Source organism: Archocentrus centrarchus, chromosome 19, assembly GCF_007364275.1.
Source record: "Archocentrus centrarchus isolate MPI-CPG fArcCen1 chromosome 19, fArcCen1, whole genome shotgun sequence".
Classification (NCBI taxonomy): domain Eukaryota; kingdom Metazoa; phylum Chordata; class Actinopteri; order Cichliformes; family Cichlidae; genus Archocentrus; species Archocentrus centrarchus.
The window spans coordinates 5,327,374-5,345,632 of record NC_044364.1 but is presented as its reverse complement, the minus strand read 5'-3'; the positions used below and the strand labels follow the sequence as shown (position 1 = coordinate 5,345,632).

General features: G+C 40.5%; 1 protein-coding gene across 3 annotated transcripts; it reads right to left on the bottom strand.

The window, feature by feature from the left end:
• Positions 1-216: 216 nt before the first annotated feature.
• Positions 217-13,939, bottom strand: l3mbtl2 (L3MBTL histone methyl-lysine binding protein 2). Of its 3 annotated transcripts, XM_030754997.1 has the most exons (18): positions 13,820-13,939; positions 11,789-12,212; positions 11,585-11,690; positions 11,329-11,462; positions 7,785-7,860; positions 7,478-7,554; positions 7,078-7,195; positions 5,926-6,060; positions 4,282-4,370; positions 3,930-4,176; positions 3,604-3,671; positions 3,269-3,373; positions 2,404-2,551; positions 2,205-2,287; positions 1,777-2,011; positions 1,175-1,240; positions 945-1,079; positions 217-870 (listed from the first exon to the last, which is right to left on the bottom strand). In XM_030754997.1, the coding sequence occupies exons 2-18, from the start codon at positions 12,137-12,139 to the stop codon at positions 575-577; spliced, it is 2,469 nt and encodes an 822-aa protein (XP_030610857.1). In that variant the 5' UTR covers positions 12,140-12,212; positions 13,820-13,939; the 3' UTR covers positions 217-574. The 3 variants fall into 3 exon arrangements, with proteins under 3 accessions (XP_030610857.1, XP_030610858.1, XP_030610859.1); XM_030754998.1 differs by lacking the exon at positions 1,175-1,240; XM_030754999.1 differs by lacking the exons at positions 11,329-11,462; positions 11,585-11,690; positions 11,789-12,212; positions 13,820-13,939 and adding an exon at positions 8,554-9,263.
• Between the last annotated feature and the right edge of the window lie 4,320 nt (positions 13,940-18,259).

The window sequence follows — 18,259 nt, the reverse complement described above, 5'->3', positions numbered from 1 at the left end:
CACGCTGGAATCCACTGAGCTCCTGAGAGCGACCCATTCTTTCACTAATGTTTGTAGAAGCAGTCTGCATGCCTAGGTGCTTGGTTTATACACCTGTGGCCACGGAAGTGATTGGAACACATGAATTCAATGATATGGATGGGTGAGTGAATACTATTGGCAATATAGTATAATTGAATTGTACATACTCAGACCTCATTATTTTATTTTTTGACCAATTTTTAATGTGAGCATCCACCATACTGTTATATTTAACAGTGTGTGTATGACAGAAAATAAGGAAAAGCATAAAGGTCCCCACTACAAAGATGGCAATGAGGCTAGTTAAGCTCAACTACAACATACTTAAAGTTGTAAAGCAACAAATAACAGTTAAATTTTTTAAAATACACAACTGATTGTAAATTTACAAGACATCTGAAAATAAAATTCAACACTTGTCTGTCCCAGGAAGATGTTCATAATCATATCTATGATTTCCTCTTAGACTGAGTCACATTCCAGAAGCTCTTCATGATACAATGGTGTGGCAACATATTTATTACATGCATTCAACTATGATTTTTTTTCCCCTCTACGTTTCATCCATGGTACTGTCATTTTCTTGGCTCCACTCCTCTTTGTCCAGTCTTTCATTTTCAGTTTGATCTGTGCTGCTATCACCAGTACACCTGTCTTCAAGTGATGCACTGTCTTCACTCGTGTCTTTAGTCTTACTTTGCACCATCGTTTCATGTGCTTCATTTTCCAAGCTGCTTTGCTCTCCCTCTTCCTGTTTGATTTTGCTCACAGAGACTTGCGGAGGGTTATCTGGGGGCCTAATAGGGGTCTCCATCTCCATTTCCTCCACTTTCACCTGCACTGCAACAACTATGGAGGCACAATTAAGTCAGCAAATTACCAAAATGGGCAACTGGCATGCAAATGAGGTAAAAGTGACTTACTCTCCTGCTCCTCTAGCTCAGTCTTGGGCTGGACGGGTGGCACTTTTCGAGGCGTGCTTTGGAGACTTTCAGTGTGCTGATCGGCATCATCTTGAGCTTGGTCCTGAGACAGCCTCTTTTTTGGGTTCTTCTTTTCTACAAAAGCCAAAAAGAAAGGAGGTAATTTTCCGTAACTTCAGATATGACATTACCCACACAAGACTCCTTGTACTTTTCTGAATCAAACCTACTCTTTCTCCCGAAAGAAAAGCGCCGGCATTTCTTGTTCCGCACCAGCTGCTGTTCAAATAATTCAGCTGGAAAACAGGATGAAACACCAGTCACTTTGTTACACAGTCAGAAACACCTATACATCACTCACCAGCACCAGTAACTCCTGCGTGGGACAATTTGAGACTGGAGCTTAGTGAGTGTGGTGAACTGCTGCTGGATTTACATGTAATTTTAATCAGAACTGAAATGTAAACACCTTAAAAAGGCACCTTTTATGCCAATTTCTAGATGCATACTTTTGTTGTTGGACTCCACTAGAAGAGTGCATTATTCCTAGCCTTAAAATAATACAACTTGATCCAATTTATTTCATATTCACTGTCCCTTATTTAACAGAAGGTCTGTGCCTGAGCTGACCATATTGAAGATATCCTATCTGCTCCCACTGACGTCACACAGACCCAGAGTAGAAAAAAAGACAAGCTTTTGGCTATTTGATCGTACTCTGGCCTTTTATCCCCCTTTAATCAAAATGCTCCAACTCTGTTGCATTAACCCACGTCTCTTCAGTGACTCTACATGTTGTAGCACGCTGGGTGTTTCAGTTAGTGGTGTTTACCGAGTCCAGGAGGTGACTGGAGCTGGTAGCCCATGAGCTCACACCAGCCAACGGGGTAGATGTCTGGAGACTGGTGGTCAACCCACTGGTCAAACTCATCCTCCCAGCCGTCGAAGTGGATGAGGAGAAGGCGGCCAACGCAGCGCTTCACGGTGGCCACACACACGAGCCGCGGCTCCATCAGATCCACAGCCTCCAGCTTCATGTTGGGGGAGTAGCCGTGACCTGGGTAGTCCTGAAAGAAGTGTCATATTTTTTATTAGTTCAGAGTTTTTAACTCCTGAGTTTGAGTTTTTACATCAACAGACATGTTCAAAAAAGGCTGTCCTGGTCCATTATTCAACTTATCATGAAACAACACTGTGAGATCACACAGTCATCCTAAAACAGAGCACAACGTCACACTTGTTTTAGTCTTCCTGTCTTACAGTGTTAAACAGTCTTGCGGGTGCAGCTTTTGCTTTGGTCTCCTCCAGGTACTTTTCCCAGGTGAAAGTTTGAGGATCATAATCTGCCAGGAAACAGAAATATTGTTCTCACAATTAATCTGCTGCTGGAGTTTTGTTCTCTGTGTAAAGTGACAAAAAAATATATCAAGAGCATCTAAGGGGGGGGGGGGGGGCATACCTGGAGGTACTGTGAGAGGGATGTTGTTTTTTTTACAGAAGTTAATTGGAAGAATGGCATGAGAGGAGGCATGGTAACAAAACCAGTCGGAGCCATTGTTTGATATGATGCCATCAATGCCAACCATCAGGTAGCCATCTAACAGCACCTGCGAAGAGTAAAATGAAACTAAGTAAGACACAGGAAAACCAGGGGTAGAGATAAAGCCAGAAGCGGAAATCAACTGGTTTATGAAGTAATATAACACATAATCAGTAATATATGACCTCGGTCCATCTTTACTTTTCCAGGCCTAAATATATTTGGTGGCTCATTTAGTAAATTTCTGTCTTTTAAGTCCATTTGTGAGCGCGGTGCCATTGATTTATTAGTGAATGATCCCCTGGCTCTTACTTTAAAACTTCCATTCCTGCTAACCACCTAAGAGCAGGTTGTTGTTGTGGCCTCACAGCATTCAATCTGTTTGTTTGGCAAGACTCTCGTCAACATATTTCACTTCTGCTATCATGTACTGCAGCTGATGTTGGCAGGAATACTCCAACAAGAGCAGTAGGTGGAGAACTGGTTCACGTCCTACTATGCTGAACTCAACAAGAAGAGTAAGAAGTACCAGCTGCAGTCAAAAATGAAGGCATAGGAGTTAACGTGCAGGATGAGAGACTCACTGGAGAGGCTGCTGATTATACTGCTCACTTTAGAGCCGATACCCCTACTAATCGAAGTATTTAATAGTTCATTTATGAAGATGTGTACAAATCCTCACAAGTTGAACACAGTTACAAGGGGATCTAAATCTCTGGGATACACCTTACCCATGTGACTGATGAAGGGCCAATTAGACACACAAAATCAACAGCTGCCTTACCTTGTGTACTGTGGCCACACAGATACTTCCCAGGTTGAGAGGGTCAATGGCCTCCAACTTCATTCCTTCTTCAAAGAAACTTTCCTCCATGTAGGTGAACCTCGGCTGATGATGATAGATTCAAGTGAAATAGTAATGAGATTAGACTTGTTATTAAAAAAAAAAAAAAAAAAAAAAAGATCATGACACAGATTACAATAATTTTCTAAACTATACCACAAACCAGTGCGAAATTACAGCTAAAGCTATGGTACACTTAGACCTTTATAATAAAACAAGATCCATTAATTGATTCAGGTTTTGAATCATATGTTAGTGTACATATGTTTCCTTACCTTTTTAAAGAGCATGAACGTACTGTCAGAATTACCCTTGAAACCACTGGAAGCTTCCAAATTGTTTGCTATAAAAAAAAAAAAAAAAAGCTTGTTTTTGTTGTAAGACTAAAAGCAAAACTATCTAAGTTGAAATAAATAAATATCTTCAAAATGTAATTACCTGTTAAACTCCAAATATTTAAAAAAAAAACAAAAAAAACCTTCAATATCATGTATTTAGCTAAACATCTGTGCAGTTTTTTACTGCTGACTTGTTCGACCTCTTGTCCTATACCCCATATGTTCAGTTTTATCTTCAGTGAAGATCCAGTTTTTATAGTTACCGGGTGCTTTGATATCATGACCCACTTTTCTGGACCAGCCTATTGGGTGCAGGAGGGGACTCCACATGTGACACCAGAAATCAGAGATCATGTTCTCAGGGGAGTCGCTTTGGTCTGCGTACACCAGCCGCAGACGACCGCCGATATTGGAGTCCACGAGGGCCACGCGTGTCCGGCTCACATGTTTGGGGTCCACCACCTCCACACGCATGCCAATCCTGAAAGAGTTCTTCATGCTTTCTGCAAGCTGGGAGGAGGAAACGAGGGAGGGTGGCAAAGTGTCAGAGATGCTGATTATGTGCTTAATTCAGTGACTGTGAATTAATCTAAGTAATTAAACTATTACAATTACCTTCAGGTAGAAATCAACAGGCAGCGTGTGAGCGCCCACCAACCTTTTCATCAGATACTCTTTCCAATCTGGGATGTTCTGCTTCAGATCTACACACACACACACACACACACACACACACACACACACACACACACACACACACACACACACACACACACACACACAGAATACCCAGTGAGCTTACTTTACCAGAAATAAAATCGCCTTTTCATCTCACCTCTTACTTCTACATCCAATAAAACTGTTGTTAAATGGTTCTTTTGCTGTTTTTTTTTTGTTTGTTTTTTTTAAAACTCAATAGTCTAACAATGTTTACTCATCTAAAACCTACTTTTTAAATTTTTTAAATTATGTAATGATGGCAGGGCTCTAGCCAGCGGCTGATCACCCGGTGATGCTGAGGTCGTCTTGCGCTGGACTGAGAATTTCACCGGTTCGCTATCAGAGCTCTTCCATCACTGCAATTAGCAAGCGGGCTCTCCAAGCGGGCTGCAGGTAAACATGCGTCTTATTTTTCAGAGCATCGTAACACAGACTAGGGGATCCACACTCCTGATTGTCATCAAATCACATGGTCCAATCAGGCCCTTCTTCCACCAACCAGGTGCCTGTGCCAGTATTTGAACCATTCAGCGGTTTTTCCACTGTGAACGCACTCGGTGCTTGGCCGAAAAACAAGCAAGCTAGCTGGTCTCGAGCCAAGAACGCGTGACGAAAGCAGCAGAAGGGCGTGACTCTGCCATCTCAATGGAAAGTTTTCTACCGCTGTTTCACTGCTTGGTGCGTTTTACATGAGAAAAGCGATGCAATTTTCACGGCTGTGAATTAGGTTGGGCCCTGAGGCTGAACTTGCTTCTTTGTATCAGTTCATATCACAGACGCAAAGTGTGTACTTGTCTTGCTCATAATCGCTGTCTGTGTTTACCTCTGTGTTGCACACAGATGCTGCAGTAGTTTTTTTTTTTTTTTGGACCATAAAATGTGTTGAGCATAAATTATAAGATTAGATGCTATAGTTAACAAGGGAAAAGGACAACACATTTGTCACTTTTCATTACTTTATACTTTTATTCTGTTTCTCCAACTGTGATTCTCATCCTCAGATTTTTCAGTTTTTATATTGTCCTCCATTTATATTTTTCTGGCTGTCTTTTATGCTCTATTAAGCTATAGGCAACCTTTCTTTCTTCCATTTGAACTAAGTCTGCTGTGCTGCGAGAGACCAAGTGCATTACAAAGAATTCTCTTGTGCAGTTACTTTCTGCATCCCGTTTGTTGTTTATTGCTGGTTTTGCGGTATCACCTTTACTGCAAATCATATCAATAAAATTACTCAAACAGACCTTAAACAGAAGCTCATGAGTGTGAAACTTTATGCCATTCCATTCATCATTGCTCCAATCACAGAGTGGCTGATCAGCATGCAATCACATATACATTTCACCTAGTCAATGACCATTAGTGCATGTAATCACCTCAGATGATTAAATCCAGCTTGCCTAATCTACTTTAATTCTCTTGAGACTTTAAAGAATTAACCAAATCAGTGTTACTAAGATCAGCCCATCCTGCCCACTTTATTTTGGATTTTTTAAAAATCAAACAGAGCACAGGCCCCAGTTTTTGATTGTGAACCCTCACCTTGTGGTGGCACCAGCAGCTTGCTAGTCATTGTGCACCATCCGATCGGGTTCAGCTCCCCTGAAACGAGACTGCACCAGAAATCATGGCTGCTGTCGTGCTCAAAGCCTTCATATCTCAACAGAGCTTTGTATCCTGCAGACAAGGAAGAAGAGGAAGAAAGTTACTTTCTTGCCAATGTCGCCACCTTACCCAAATTTATATTCCACTGCTCTGCACCCATCCCGACCAGTTAACAACCCAAACAGTTGCTCCAGGCAAAAGAGACCAGAGTTCTAACTGGTAGTATAGACTGCTTAACAATACTGATCAATGCTTATTAATTCTACTCTCTATGTGCTGGCATTAAAAAACAGCTGTGGGTTTTTTTTTTGTTAAGCTCAACAATGTTTTTTCCCCCTGAACTTCATACTAAGTAGATATATGGGTGTCTGGTACTGTTCCTCTGGGTTTGCTGTAATCTCCTGAACGCATGAACCTGAATATCAGTGATGTAGTAGCTCATCTGGCTCACAATCACCCCCCCCCCCCCCCCCCCCCCCCCCCCCTTTCTACAGTTCACAGGTTACTGCTAAATGGTGGTAAAAGTTGTGTGAATAGATTCACCATTCTGACTCTAATCAGTAGTTTTGCCCCAAAATGGCTTTAAAAGCGCCATTCATCATTTGTACTAATGGCTCGCACAAGGTTTCATAACATTAGGGTTTCATTTAGGCTCAATTCTGAGTGCTGACATTTGTGCCACATTTGCTTCTAAAGAAACCCACCAAAAATTTCTATTGAGGATTGTTTAAGTGCTCAAAAACTACGACAGAACTAACAGTTTCTTCTGGTTATGAATCCACCTCACTTTATATTCAGGACCATATGAAGTACAGCAAATCAATGTAGAGTATTAACATGCAGTTTTAAGTTTTGCAATTGGTAGGATGTGTTAAGATTTGCCTCTAACCAAGAACAACCAAAGAAAAGAAGGAAAAAAAAAAAAATTCTGCTTCATGGTTTTTAGTTTCTCTGGTTCAGATTGTATTCACCAATGAGCAACAAGAAAACAAATGTGACATTTATTAGATAAATAAAATACTGTATATACAAAATGAGTAGTTCAGTGGTGCATTGAGCTGTTAAACAGTGGCAGAAAGATGTACTCACCTGCAACCTGGATAACAGTAGCAATCCAGTAGACTTTACTGGGAAGGACGGCGTTCGTGTTCAGGACCTCCACTTTCATCCCCACGCTGATGTCATCCCACTGGGCGCACAGGGGAGCCTGCAGAGGGGGAAGCCAGAAGATTACTTACAAATCATCTGTGTGTTATATTTTCCATAATGCTCTGCTTTGTTTTCTTCTCCTGATGACAGCTACATAAAATCCCAAATAAGTAATTTCACATCTTAGTTATTTCAGGTTTCCTTTGACTACTCTGTTAAGTAAGTTTCCTTAACTATTAACAAATGTGGGCCACCTCACACTGATGAGGTGTTTTCACACAGGTTTAAAAGAATTTGTCCATAACTATAAAAGCTATAGATTTCTTATTCTAAGACTCACATGTCTGAAGCAGGAGACAGACGCAGCAAGAGAGGTTTCCCTCTCTAAGTAGGCGCCCCAGTCAAAAGCAGCAGCAGCTACATAATGGAAGGAGGCACAGAAAATGAGTCTTCTAGAGCAGCTTTGTATGATTACAAGTTCAAAATAATCCTCATTTATAACAAACTCTGCCATGGTGTAGACCTTCAGTTCATCCATTGTGTGAACTTATTTCAAAGTGTTTCGACTGGGCTTTTATACCCTGGGTTGTTAACTTTTTTGTTCAAACAAATTTCATTCAAGCAGTGTGTGCGCTCAGTGACTTTACCATCAACTCCTGTTTGTGCCGGAGGAGCTTTATTCACTTTATTCAGCACAGTGGCTTTTTTCGTTGGGGGCCTTCCCTGAAAAGAAAAAGTAGTAACTTGTCAGAGCTGCTTTTTTGCCTTAATCATACACGGAGGTGCTGCGTGTCAGCAAGATTATGCAAAGTTGAATTTCATGAGGCTTGGACAAGGACAGAGTTACATTTCGATGCATATTAAAAAAAAAAAAAAAAAAAAAAAAAAAAATCACTTTTTTTAAAACTGCAAAATCTGCACTGGCCTTTGCAGAGGATGTGCTCTCCAAGTACCCTCTGTCATTATGAAAGTGAAGGGTATGTAACACCTTTTGATAGGTCAAATCACATTAAAGAGAACCCATTATGCTAATTTCCAGAACTGTAGTTTTATTCTTTGACATCACTAGAGTAGTAATTAAAAAAAAAAAAAAAAAAATTATATATATCTTATTCTGGGCCTTTTTTGCAGCCATGCAGTTCATTCACTGTATGGGCGTGGGGGGGGGGAGCAATCTTCCTCCCTTCTTAAGGCAACCATCCTTTTAAAGCTAACTTTTCCTGATTGGTTGCCCTTTGCAAACAGAAGGTTTGAACAGCATGTGAGTGGGGCTTCTGTATCATCACCCTCATTATACAGAACCAAAAAACAGTGTCTGAAAACATGGGCCTGAAGCCTGAGCTTTTGCTACACGGTGACTGCTCGTATCCGGGGCTTCAGCAGAAATGTACTTCCATGCTTTCCTGACTAACTCACCAGCTCCTGCAACCATGCGGCGGTGGGGTCACCGTCACTTGAGGTGTAGGAATGCGTGAACTGCGTGGGGACGGCGGTGGCTTTAAGGAGCCGGCCCCGGCGGGTTGTTACACTCTGCACATCGTGATAGTCGTCTGGCTGAAAATGCTTCTGGCACACGAAGAGTTTGCCGAGGACGTAGCGGGGGGTCTTTAAGTCCATGCTCAGGGTAAAGAGCCATTGTCTTAGCCTGTCCGGGTCGCCGAGTGGAAATCGATGAAAGACGAGGTTCGGCCGCTTTATGGCGAGGCAGGTATCGACGCAGCACTTGTGAACCATTTGAGTTAATTTATAAAACAGAGACGTCTGTGTCGCGTTAGGAGAAAAATAAAAACAGGACACGGAGCCTCACAGGTCACTGCTGTGGTTTTTAAGTCCAGCGCGGGCCACTTCTTCTTCTTCTTGTTATTTTTCTGCAGCGCTCACAGGTAAACAGCCTTTTTTTTGTTGTTGCGAATACTGCCACCTTGTGCTCGGTATTACTAATTATGGGTAGCATGTGCTTTAAAAATTCCAACGTATTAGGTATAACAATTACTATAATCATAAGGCAACCATGTTGTTTACGTTTGAGCAATATTCCTCAATGATGAGTCGTTGTCCGTATTGCTTATGGCCATGAGTCATCCCTGATCTACATGATAGGCAATGCTCAGCCAATCAGAGTCAAACCGACTCTTTACCAAGAAATTTGGGATCCCCCACTTCCTCGATTTCAGTCAATAATTGTCATGTAGGTATAGCCAATCACACGGCACAATATGATCACATGATTAGGATGAGCCAGTCAGGTATGAGAAAGATGCTGCATCTCATTAGCATATATTATCATAATATTATCAGCCTGAAATCCTCCATGTTGTTTACTCTTCACCTCAGATAAATACAGCCAAAGTGTACAAAGGGTACTAAGCATGCAAGAATATTAATATCATGTTGCACATATTTGAAGGTTGAAGAGCACATAAGCCAAATGTCATGACTAAACTCCTCATGGTTTTGGAGTCTATCAACTGGAAAGGTAAAAACATCACAGACAGCCATATGGTATCCTCCTGCCCTATATCAGGTGGGAGGATAATAAATGAAACAAAAGTGCATAAAGATTTAGCCATATTTTGTACATTAACATAAAAATAGCAAATTAATTTGTATTTTTTTCCAGCTATGCTTTCTATTAAAACAAATGCTGGGACATAAAACACAAAGAATGGTTTGAGAGCTATAAATTAATAAATCCCTTTTTTTTTTTTTAATGAATATTAATTTCTATTCAATATCTAAGACATTCTTTATTAACAGCACTCACCTGTTTTCTCTCTCTGTCCTTCTGTCACACTGCCTGACTTGATCTGTGAGTAAGCTTTCTCTTCTTGGGTGGCATGACTCGAAAAATAGGAATGGCATCTATAAATATTTTTTAAAATTGGGAGCTCCTCAGTCTGTGCCTAGAAGTGGACGTTTCCCCATCCATCCTCTCTCATGAGCCAGCCACACTGCACCTTAGGATCACCTGATTAGACTGAGCTATCAGGCACGTATAAGATGCTGCATCTCATTTGCATATATTATCATAGCATTAACAGGGAACTCCACCATGCTGTTTACCTTCCACTTCAGAAATATACAGTCAAAGTTCACAAACCTTCTGGAATATGAATATCATGTTGCACATCTTTGAAGAGTGAAGAACATAAATGCCAAATTTCATGGCTCAGCTCCTTGTGGATTTGAAGTCTATAGACCGGAAAGGTAAAACTTCACAGAAAGATGGACAGTATTCCCGCTTTATGTTGGGTGGGAGGATTTAAAAGAAAGAAAGAAAAAAAAACTTCCCTAAAATTACATTTAATACTCTGCTGGCGTGTATTCAGGTTTGTAAACATGTGCCAGATTCTTTGAATGGTTTTTATTCTGTTTCATTCTTTCTTCTAGTTTTTGTTTTCAATTCACTTTAGTTTTGGTTGACGTCCAGAGTGGTACCGCGGTCAGCACCAACGCCTCACAACAAAAAGGTCCTGGGTTCAAATCCACTTATCTGTTTGGAGTTTTCATGTTCTCCCCGACTGCCACCTCCCACCGTCAAAAAAATGTGTGTGAGGTTAACTGGTGACGTGAGGGTGAATGATTTTTTTTTTTTTTTAATCTCTGTAATAGATTGGTGACCTGTAGAGGGTATACCTTGCTTGTCACCCAGTACCATCTGGGATATTCTCAAGCCCGTCACCTTGAACTGGCAAAATGGATGCACCTTCAGCTGGCAGCTTTATTCATGAGTTACTTTTCATAATTTAGATTTTTGACATGTAACATGTATAAAGAGAGCAGGAGGTATCGTGTGAGCCTTTCCTACAGATTAGACTGTGTATACGTGTAGAGCCAATACCCATGTAAAAAATAAAACATTTCATGGTTACACTTTTTTTTTTAAATGTGTGAATTTGCTCCTATTGCTTTCAGTAATTTTTGATAATTCTGAGGTTTTTGAAACTAATTAAAGCAATTGTACAACTGCCTGAGCCGCTGAGTGACCCTCTCACACATGGCAAAAATAGTAGGTCTCTGCCCAATCCAATCCACTCAGTGTTAAACCCCCAAAATGTTTGTCTCATTATTTAATTAAGCAAAGCAATGTATTCAAACTACCCCCCTGGTGCTCCCCAGTGTTAAAAAAAAAAAAATCATTGTTTCCTGATTAAAAAAACTTAATAATAAAAAAATAAAACCCTTTCTCACCTGCAGACGTGCTAGTATGGATGACTTTTTGGAGTTTGACGAATAGGAACGTGAGCAGGATATACTGCAGAAACGCTTAGTCTTGGAAAAGAAGTTGTTGATATTGCCGGTTGTTCCACACATCTCACAAACCACTGCAAAAAAAAAAAAAATCAATAAAGCAATCAAGAGTTTTTTTAAAAAATCTAAAACATCATCAAACTTTTATTTAATGCATATAGTGTGTTGCTCTCTTTTCTCTTAACCTGCATCTCACCTGGTCGCTCATCTTGCAGCTTAAACCCTCCTAGTCTCAAATGTCGTTCGTTACCTCCTTTATTAGTATCGTCACACTTTATGGGTGCCATGTCACTGTATCCAGCCTATGAAAGGAAAAAAAATCCCACCTGTAAACATCCAAGAATTGCAGATGCACCGCCTTTCTCTCTCTGTACTACTGTCCAAAATGATTACTACTCACACTAACGCTTTGCGCTCTTGGTTCAGCTGTAATGGTCTTGTGTTGGATAGAAGGCAGGCAGCTACTGCAGCCCACACTGTTGCAGGAAGGACAGTGCGGGCGTACAAACACTGTAGGAGCAGCTCCCGGCCTCAGCTTTAGGGGCCCTGTAGGCAGTCTGGGCTCAAAGTACTCCTTGCCAAAATGCTCACTGCAAAGGTAAGAGTTGGGTGTGGCGACCCACTGCGTGCGGGTGCGCTGGACCTGCTTCTCCCATTTTCGAAACTCTTCAGGGTCCTTGGGGAATTTAAACAGTGTTACGCCGTCTTCAGTTGTTTTTCCACATCCATAAGCCACACAATGGTAAGGCATCCTCTGACCTTACAGCATGACCACCTTTCATGGATCCTGTCTTCTTTTGAGTTATGGGGTTTTGTTCTATGAGCTGTGCAAAGGAAAGAAATAATTGTATGTTCCAACTTGAAGATGATTTTTTTTCCTTCTTTTTTTTTTTTACACTGTAGCAATTACTGTTAGGTTGCACCAACTTCTAGACACAAGAACCAAGAAAGCAACTGTGTTATAGCGACATAATAGCAAATAAAACATTAAATCTACTTTTTAGTTCTTTGTTTAAAATACTGCAGTACACTGAAAAGTTACACAGTAATTTCAGACTCACTAAAATGTACACCCGCCACTTTGTTAGGTACACTTGTTCACCGTTAACTTGTTTGTTAGCATAAATATCTAATAAGCCAATCACATGACAGAAACTCATTGCATGTAGTCATGGTCAGTAAGACGCGTTCAAGTGCAAGCTGAGCAACAGAACTTAGAAGAGAGGCAATTTAAGTGACTCTGAATGTGACATAGTTGCTGGTGCTAGATGGGCTGTCTTGTGTATTTCAGAAGATGCTGCTCTACTGGGATTTCCCCACACAACCATCTGTAGGGTTTAAAGAGAATGGTCTGAAAAAGAAAAAATATCCAGTGAGCGGCAGCTGCTGATACCAGAGCTCAGAGGAAAATGGCCAGACTGCTTCAAGCTGATAGGAAGATGACCACTCATTACAATCAAGGTTTGCAGAAGAGCATCTCTGAACCTCAAAACAAATGGTCTACAGCAGCAGAAGACCACACCAGGTGCCACTGCTGTCAGCTAAGAACAGCAAACTTGCATTGGCTAACCAAAACTGAATGAGATAAGATTGAAAAATGTTGCCTGGGCTGAGTTTGGATTCTTCCTGAAACATTCAGATGGTAGGTTCAAATGCCACAGCCCACCCGAGTATTGTTGCTGACCATGTCCTTCACTTTATAACCACAGCGTATCCATCTTCTGATGGCTGCTTCCAGCAGGATAAAGCATCATGTCACAAAACAGAAATCATCGCAAAATGGTTTCTTGAACATGACAATGAGTTCACTGTGCTCAAACGACCTCCACAATCGCCAGATTTCAACCCAACAGAGCACCTTTGGGATGTTGTGGAACGAGAGATTCACATTGTGGACGTGCAGCTGACAAATCTGCAGCAACTGTGTGATGCTGTCATGTCAACACGGACCAAAATCTTTGGGGAATGTTTCCAGCACCTTGTCGAATCTGTGCCATTAAGAATTAAAGGAGTCCAACCTGGTACTAGCAAGGTGTACCTAACAATGTGGCCGGTGGGAGTATATTGACTGATTGTGGTATTTTCTACATTTTCTTAACTGCACACATAAACACCAAATTTCACAAATCTACATTAAAATAATAGGAAGCTTAACATTTTACTCTGTCAATAAGATCAAGCCAATGTTTAACGAACAGCAGACAAACGAAACATCTAGACAAACCTTTTCTAGACTGAAGTTTGCCAAGAAAAAGTGGTAATTTTATTTTATTTTATTTTAATATTGCCGTAAACCTGTGTTACAGCTGCTCCATAAGTTGGGTCAAAATGTAAACAGTGTAACTACTTTACATTAAAGCCAGCTGATGACACTGCTAAAAGCACACGTGTGCAGTTACGAAGCTCGTTATTACTTAAAATGAATACTTACAGGAGGTAAATGAATGAAATGTCTCATACACCTACAAATGGATCTGGGTATGAACTGTTAAGGTGCATCTTCACAGTTGACCGGTACTGTAACGTGGTCGCTCAGCTTTAGCGTCATTTTTTGCGCACAGACAAGGAATTCTGGGAGTTGTAGTTTTGACGAGAATTGGAAAAGAATACCAGCCAGTCCTTCTCCTAATCACAAATAAATAATTTTACAAGCATTCAGGTGTTGGTACGCTAGTTTCGTTCACTAACTGTTTAAAATTAATGTTACTAATTGTAGCGGGGACAGTGCACTGGATGTCTTAGTGGTTTACAAGAAACAGCAGTCTTTTATTTTTTATCAAAAAAGAAGTTTGCACACATTTTCTTATTCAATATTTATTCTTTAGCATTTCTGCAATGTAGAGAAATAATAAACATATCAAACAATGAGGAGAAATATAAGTAATAATTGATCAAAAGATTTTCAGATTAAGTTTCATAATTTAGATTTATCTGGGGGACAACACGGATAGCAACTGGCAACATCTCTGTGAGGTAGTCATTTTGGTTTTCACTTAACGTGCGATTTTCTTTTATGCCCTTCCCCTAAGTCCTACTGGCTTTGCAGTGGCAGTGCAGGAGTCTTTGGGTGTTGATTGGGCTTAATTGCGTCACCTGATGAGGTGTGGATAAAGTTGTTCTCCTGGTTGGCTTGGGAGGGACACCACTTCTTGCTTGAGACTGTAATGTTCTCCTGCTTACAAGTTTTATCTTTGAATATGTAATGATTTAAATAAAACCAATGTTTCTAAAAGGAAAAAAAAACTCTGGTGCAAGTCTATGTTGTTCATATAGCTGGGGTGTGTCAAAAGTTAACTTGACTGCCTGATGTGCTGAAAGCATCAGTTGTGTTGTTTGGAAGTGGCGTTTATATACAGCAAACAGTCCTTTTTGGCTATTGTGTAGTTATTCAGATTTTGTCAAGAACTGCTCAACTAAGTAAAGAGAACTCATTAATCATTAATTGATATTAATCTCTGGCTCTCTTCCACAGCATGTCTTTCTCTCCCCTCAGCCCAACCGGTCGCGGCAGATGACTGCCCCTCCCTGAGCCTGGTTCTGCTGGAGGTTTCTTCCTGTTAAAAGGGAGTTTTTCCTTTCCACTGTCACCAAGTGCTGCTCATAGGGGGTCGTTTTGACTGTTGGGTTTTCTCTGTATTATTGTAGGGTCTTTATCCACAATACAAAGCGCCTTGAGGCGACAGTTTGTTGTGATTTGGCGCTATATAAATAAAATTGAATTGAATTGAATTGAACTGGTAGTCTGTCATTACTTTAGCACATAAAGGTCAGTTAATCTGGACAATTTCTGGAAATATGAACGTTTCTTCAAATGCGGTCATAAAACCCATCAAATGCCCCTCTTGAAGAGAGTCCATTCGGGTTGCCAGGTTCAGTGCATTCATCTGTGCCTCTCAGAGATGAAGCTGCAGGAACATCTCAACATCAACTTTTAGGAGGAGGCCTTGCAGAACCATTTCTCATGGTGAAACTGCTCCAAAAGGAACCACTGCTAGATGAAACCAATACAAAAAAATAAAACTGAGGTATGGATATTACCTCAAAATGGTGGCAGCAACTATGTCCTGATGAGAGGAGATGAAGTGATGGTACAAATATTACTATGAAACAATTGTCATGGTCCTGAGCCTGTGAGCCAGTGTTTTCAGATTTTTGGACATTCCTTTTTTGTTAATTAATGTCTCCCAGTGTTTCTGAACTTATTATGGGGTTTTGCAGCTTTGAGTTTAAACTTTTTTCATATAGTTTCTGGTTGGTTTCCTTGTTTGTATCCTCATGCTTTAGTTTCATGTTCTGAGCGTTTTTGGCTCTCTGCCTTCCGCACTGCCCAATATGCCAACAATAAACAGCAATCCATAGTCACTTTAATCATAAATAATAAACACACAAACAAAACAAAATAATGTCTTGTTTCTTACTCTTGGCAATGTATTCAGCAAGTGTATGTAGACAATGAGTTAGTGATATCTTGATGAACAAGAGGCTGATGCTACATTTGAGCTTTGGGTGGCTCAAAAATATTTAAAATCTATTTTTAAATGCTGAGGTTATCGTGCCTTTTGAAAAACTGGGATAAACAATCTAAACAAAATGTTTCTTTATGTTTATTTATTTACATTTACTTATGAATAATTTTGGCAGCTGATAAGTTTTGTAAAACTACATCAACACACAGTCATCTGAAAAAGAAAGTCTTCATTGGACTCTATGCAGTCATGTGAAAATTCAAGAACACCCCTGCTGCTTACACAAGAATTAAGAGGGTAAGTAGCAGATCAGTTCTTCTAATCAAATGTACTTGATTCATTGATCATCAGTAAGTGTGACCATCTCAGGTGTGTGACACTTGACACCTAAGTGTGACAGTTTGCAGGTCTGGAGCATTCAGCTGTGTTAACATAATGGTACACCTTCCCAGGAGTGAACTTTCAGCAAATTCACCCCAAGGTCAGACTGTGCAATGCTCAGAGAAACTGCAAAAGAGCCAGGAACTACATTTCAGACTCTACAAGCCTCAGTTAGCATGCTAAATATTAAAATTTGTGACAGTAAAATTAGAAAGAGACTGAACAAGTATGCCTTGTTTGGAAGGAGAAAGCCTCTTCTCTCTAAAAAGAATATGGCAGCACTTAAGTTTGCAAAGTTGCATCTGAACAAGCCACAAGACTTCTGGAACAATGTGCTGTGGACAGATGAGATCAAAGTCAAAATGTCTGACCGTAATGCACAGCACCACGTCTGGAGAAAACCAAACACAGCATATCAACAAAGCATGGTGGTGGACGGGTGATGATTTGGGCTTGTTTTGCAGCCACAGTTGACCACAAACGCCGTTCTTTATCAAAGTATGCTAGAGTCAAATGTGAGGTCATCTGTCTGATAGTTAAAGCTAGGCCCGAATTGGGTCATGCAACAATGTTCCCAAGCACCAGAAAATCTACAACAGATTATGGCCAAGTCAAAGTCCAGACCTCAACCTGACTGATATGCTGTGAAGGGACCTCAAGAGAGCTGTGTATAAAGAAATGCCTGCAAATCTCAATGAACTGAAGCAATGCTGTAAAAAAAGCGTGGGGCAAAATTCCTCCACAATCATGTGAGAGACTGATAAAGTCACACAGAAAACAGTTACTCAAAGGTATTGCTGCTAAAGGTGGCTCCACAAGCCAAATAATCATGGGGGGTACGTAGTTTTTCATAGGAATGCCTGTGAAAACTTCACACACAAAGGATTGTTTAAGAAAAGACATCCCATCAGAATTTTAAGATCTGCTTATATCACAATAAAACACAATAAAAGCTAAATACATGGAACAAAGATTTAGAAACTGCCATTGCAGCACAGGATTGGAAATTGTGTTGTAACTCAAATGGTGAATACACACCTCAGATTAACACATTACAGCTGGTTAATGCATGATGTGATTCTTGCCAAGTCTAACCACAATAAAATGACTAAATGCACAGAGACCAAATGTTACACTCTGGATTAGACAAATGACACCACACCTTCTACTAGAAAGAGCAACATGAGGACAAATGAAAAATATTTGAAAAGGAATTGGGACCTTTCTTGAACTTTCTGAAGAATGTGACAGTAAGGGTAGCAGATGTGTTGTGTTGTGATAGTTTTTTGTCTGGATTGCCCTGCGCTGTATCGGAAGATGAGATTGTTGCTCATTATTTTTTGTATCGGTTGCGTTTTTCTGTTTGTTTTATAATGACTGTTAAAGAATAAAGACATTATTATTGTTATTATTATTGAACAAAATGCTTTGAAAGCTAGAGACAAAATAAAAACGATTTTTGTGACCTAATCAGGTTAATGAACAATGTGTTTATACTGCACATAACAGCACTTAAATCTAATGGGAGGAAGATTTCGGACTTCACTGACTTTTCTAAAGAATATTAAATGGATCCAATTTTGTGCATTGATGTAAGCCTACAGGACATTGAGTCCGAATGGACCATGTTCCGCACCTCCATTGTTGAGGCTGCTGCTCAGAGCTGTGGCTGCAAGGTGGTTGGTGCCTTGAATCAATTCGCAAACTGTCAGGCAACTCAGGAGGGGAAAGCGGTGCTCTACTCACACAGTCTGTAGTGTGGGTGGGGCGCTGCTGACTCCAGCTGAGGCTATAGTCGGGCAGTGGAAGTGTAACACAGAAAGAATACTTTAAGGACCTCCTTAATCCCACTGACACACCTTCTGTAGTGGAAGCAAAGTATGGGAATGAAGGGGATGACTCACCCATCACTGGGGGTGAGGACACTGAGGTTGTTAAACAACTCCTTGGTGGCAGGGCCCCTGGGGTGGATGAGATTTGCCCTGAGTTCCTGAAGGCTCTGGATGTTGTAGGGCTGTCTTCAT

What these genes read in the sequence shown, in the direction of transcription:
- l3mbtl2 (XM_030754997.1), bottom strand. Translation starts at nt 12,139, where the DNA reads ATGCCTTACCATTGTGTGGCTTATGGATGTGGAAAAACAACTGAAGAC. An exon ending in CCATACTAGCACGTCTGCAG is followed by an intron (nt 7,861 to 11,328) that starts GTGAGAAAGGGT and finishes TTTTCTTTTCAG; the next exon opens with GGAAGGCCCCCAACGAAAAA. An exon ending in TACTGTTATCCAGGTTGCAG is followed by an intron (nt 6,061 to 7,077) that starts GTGAGTACATCT and finishes CCTTGTCTGCAG; the next exon opens with GATACAAAGCTCTGTTGAGA.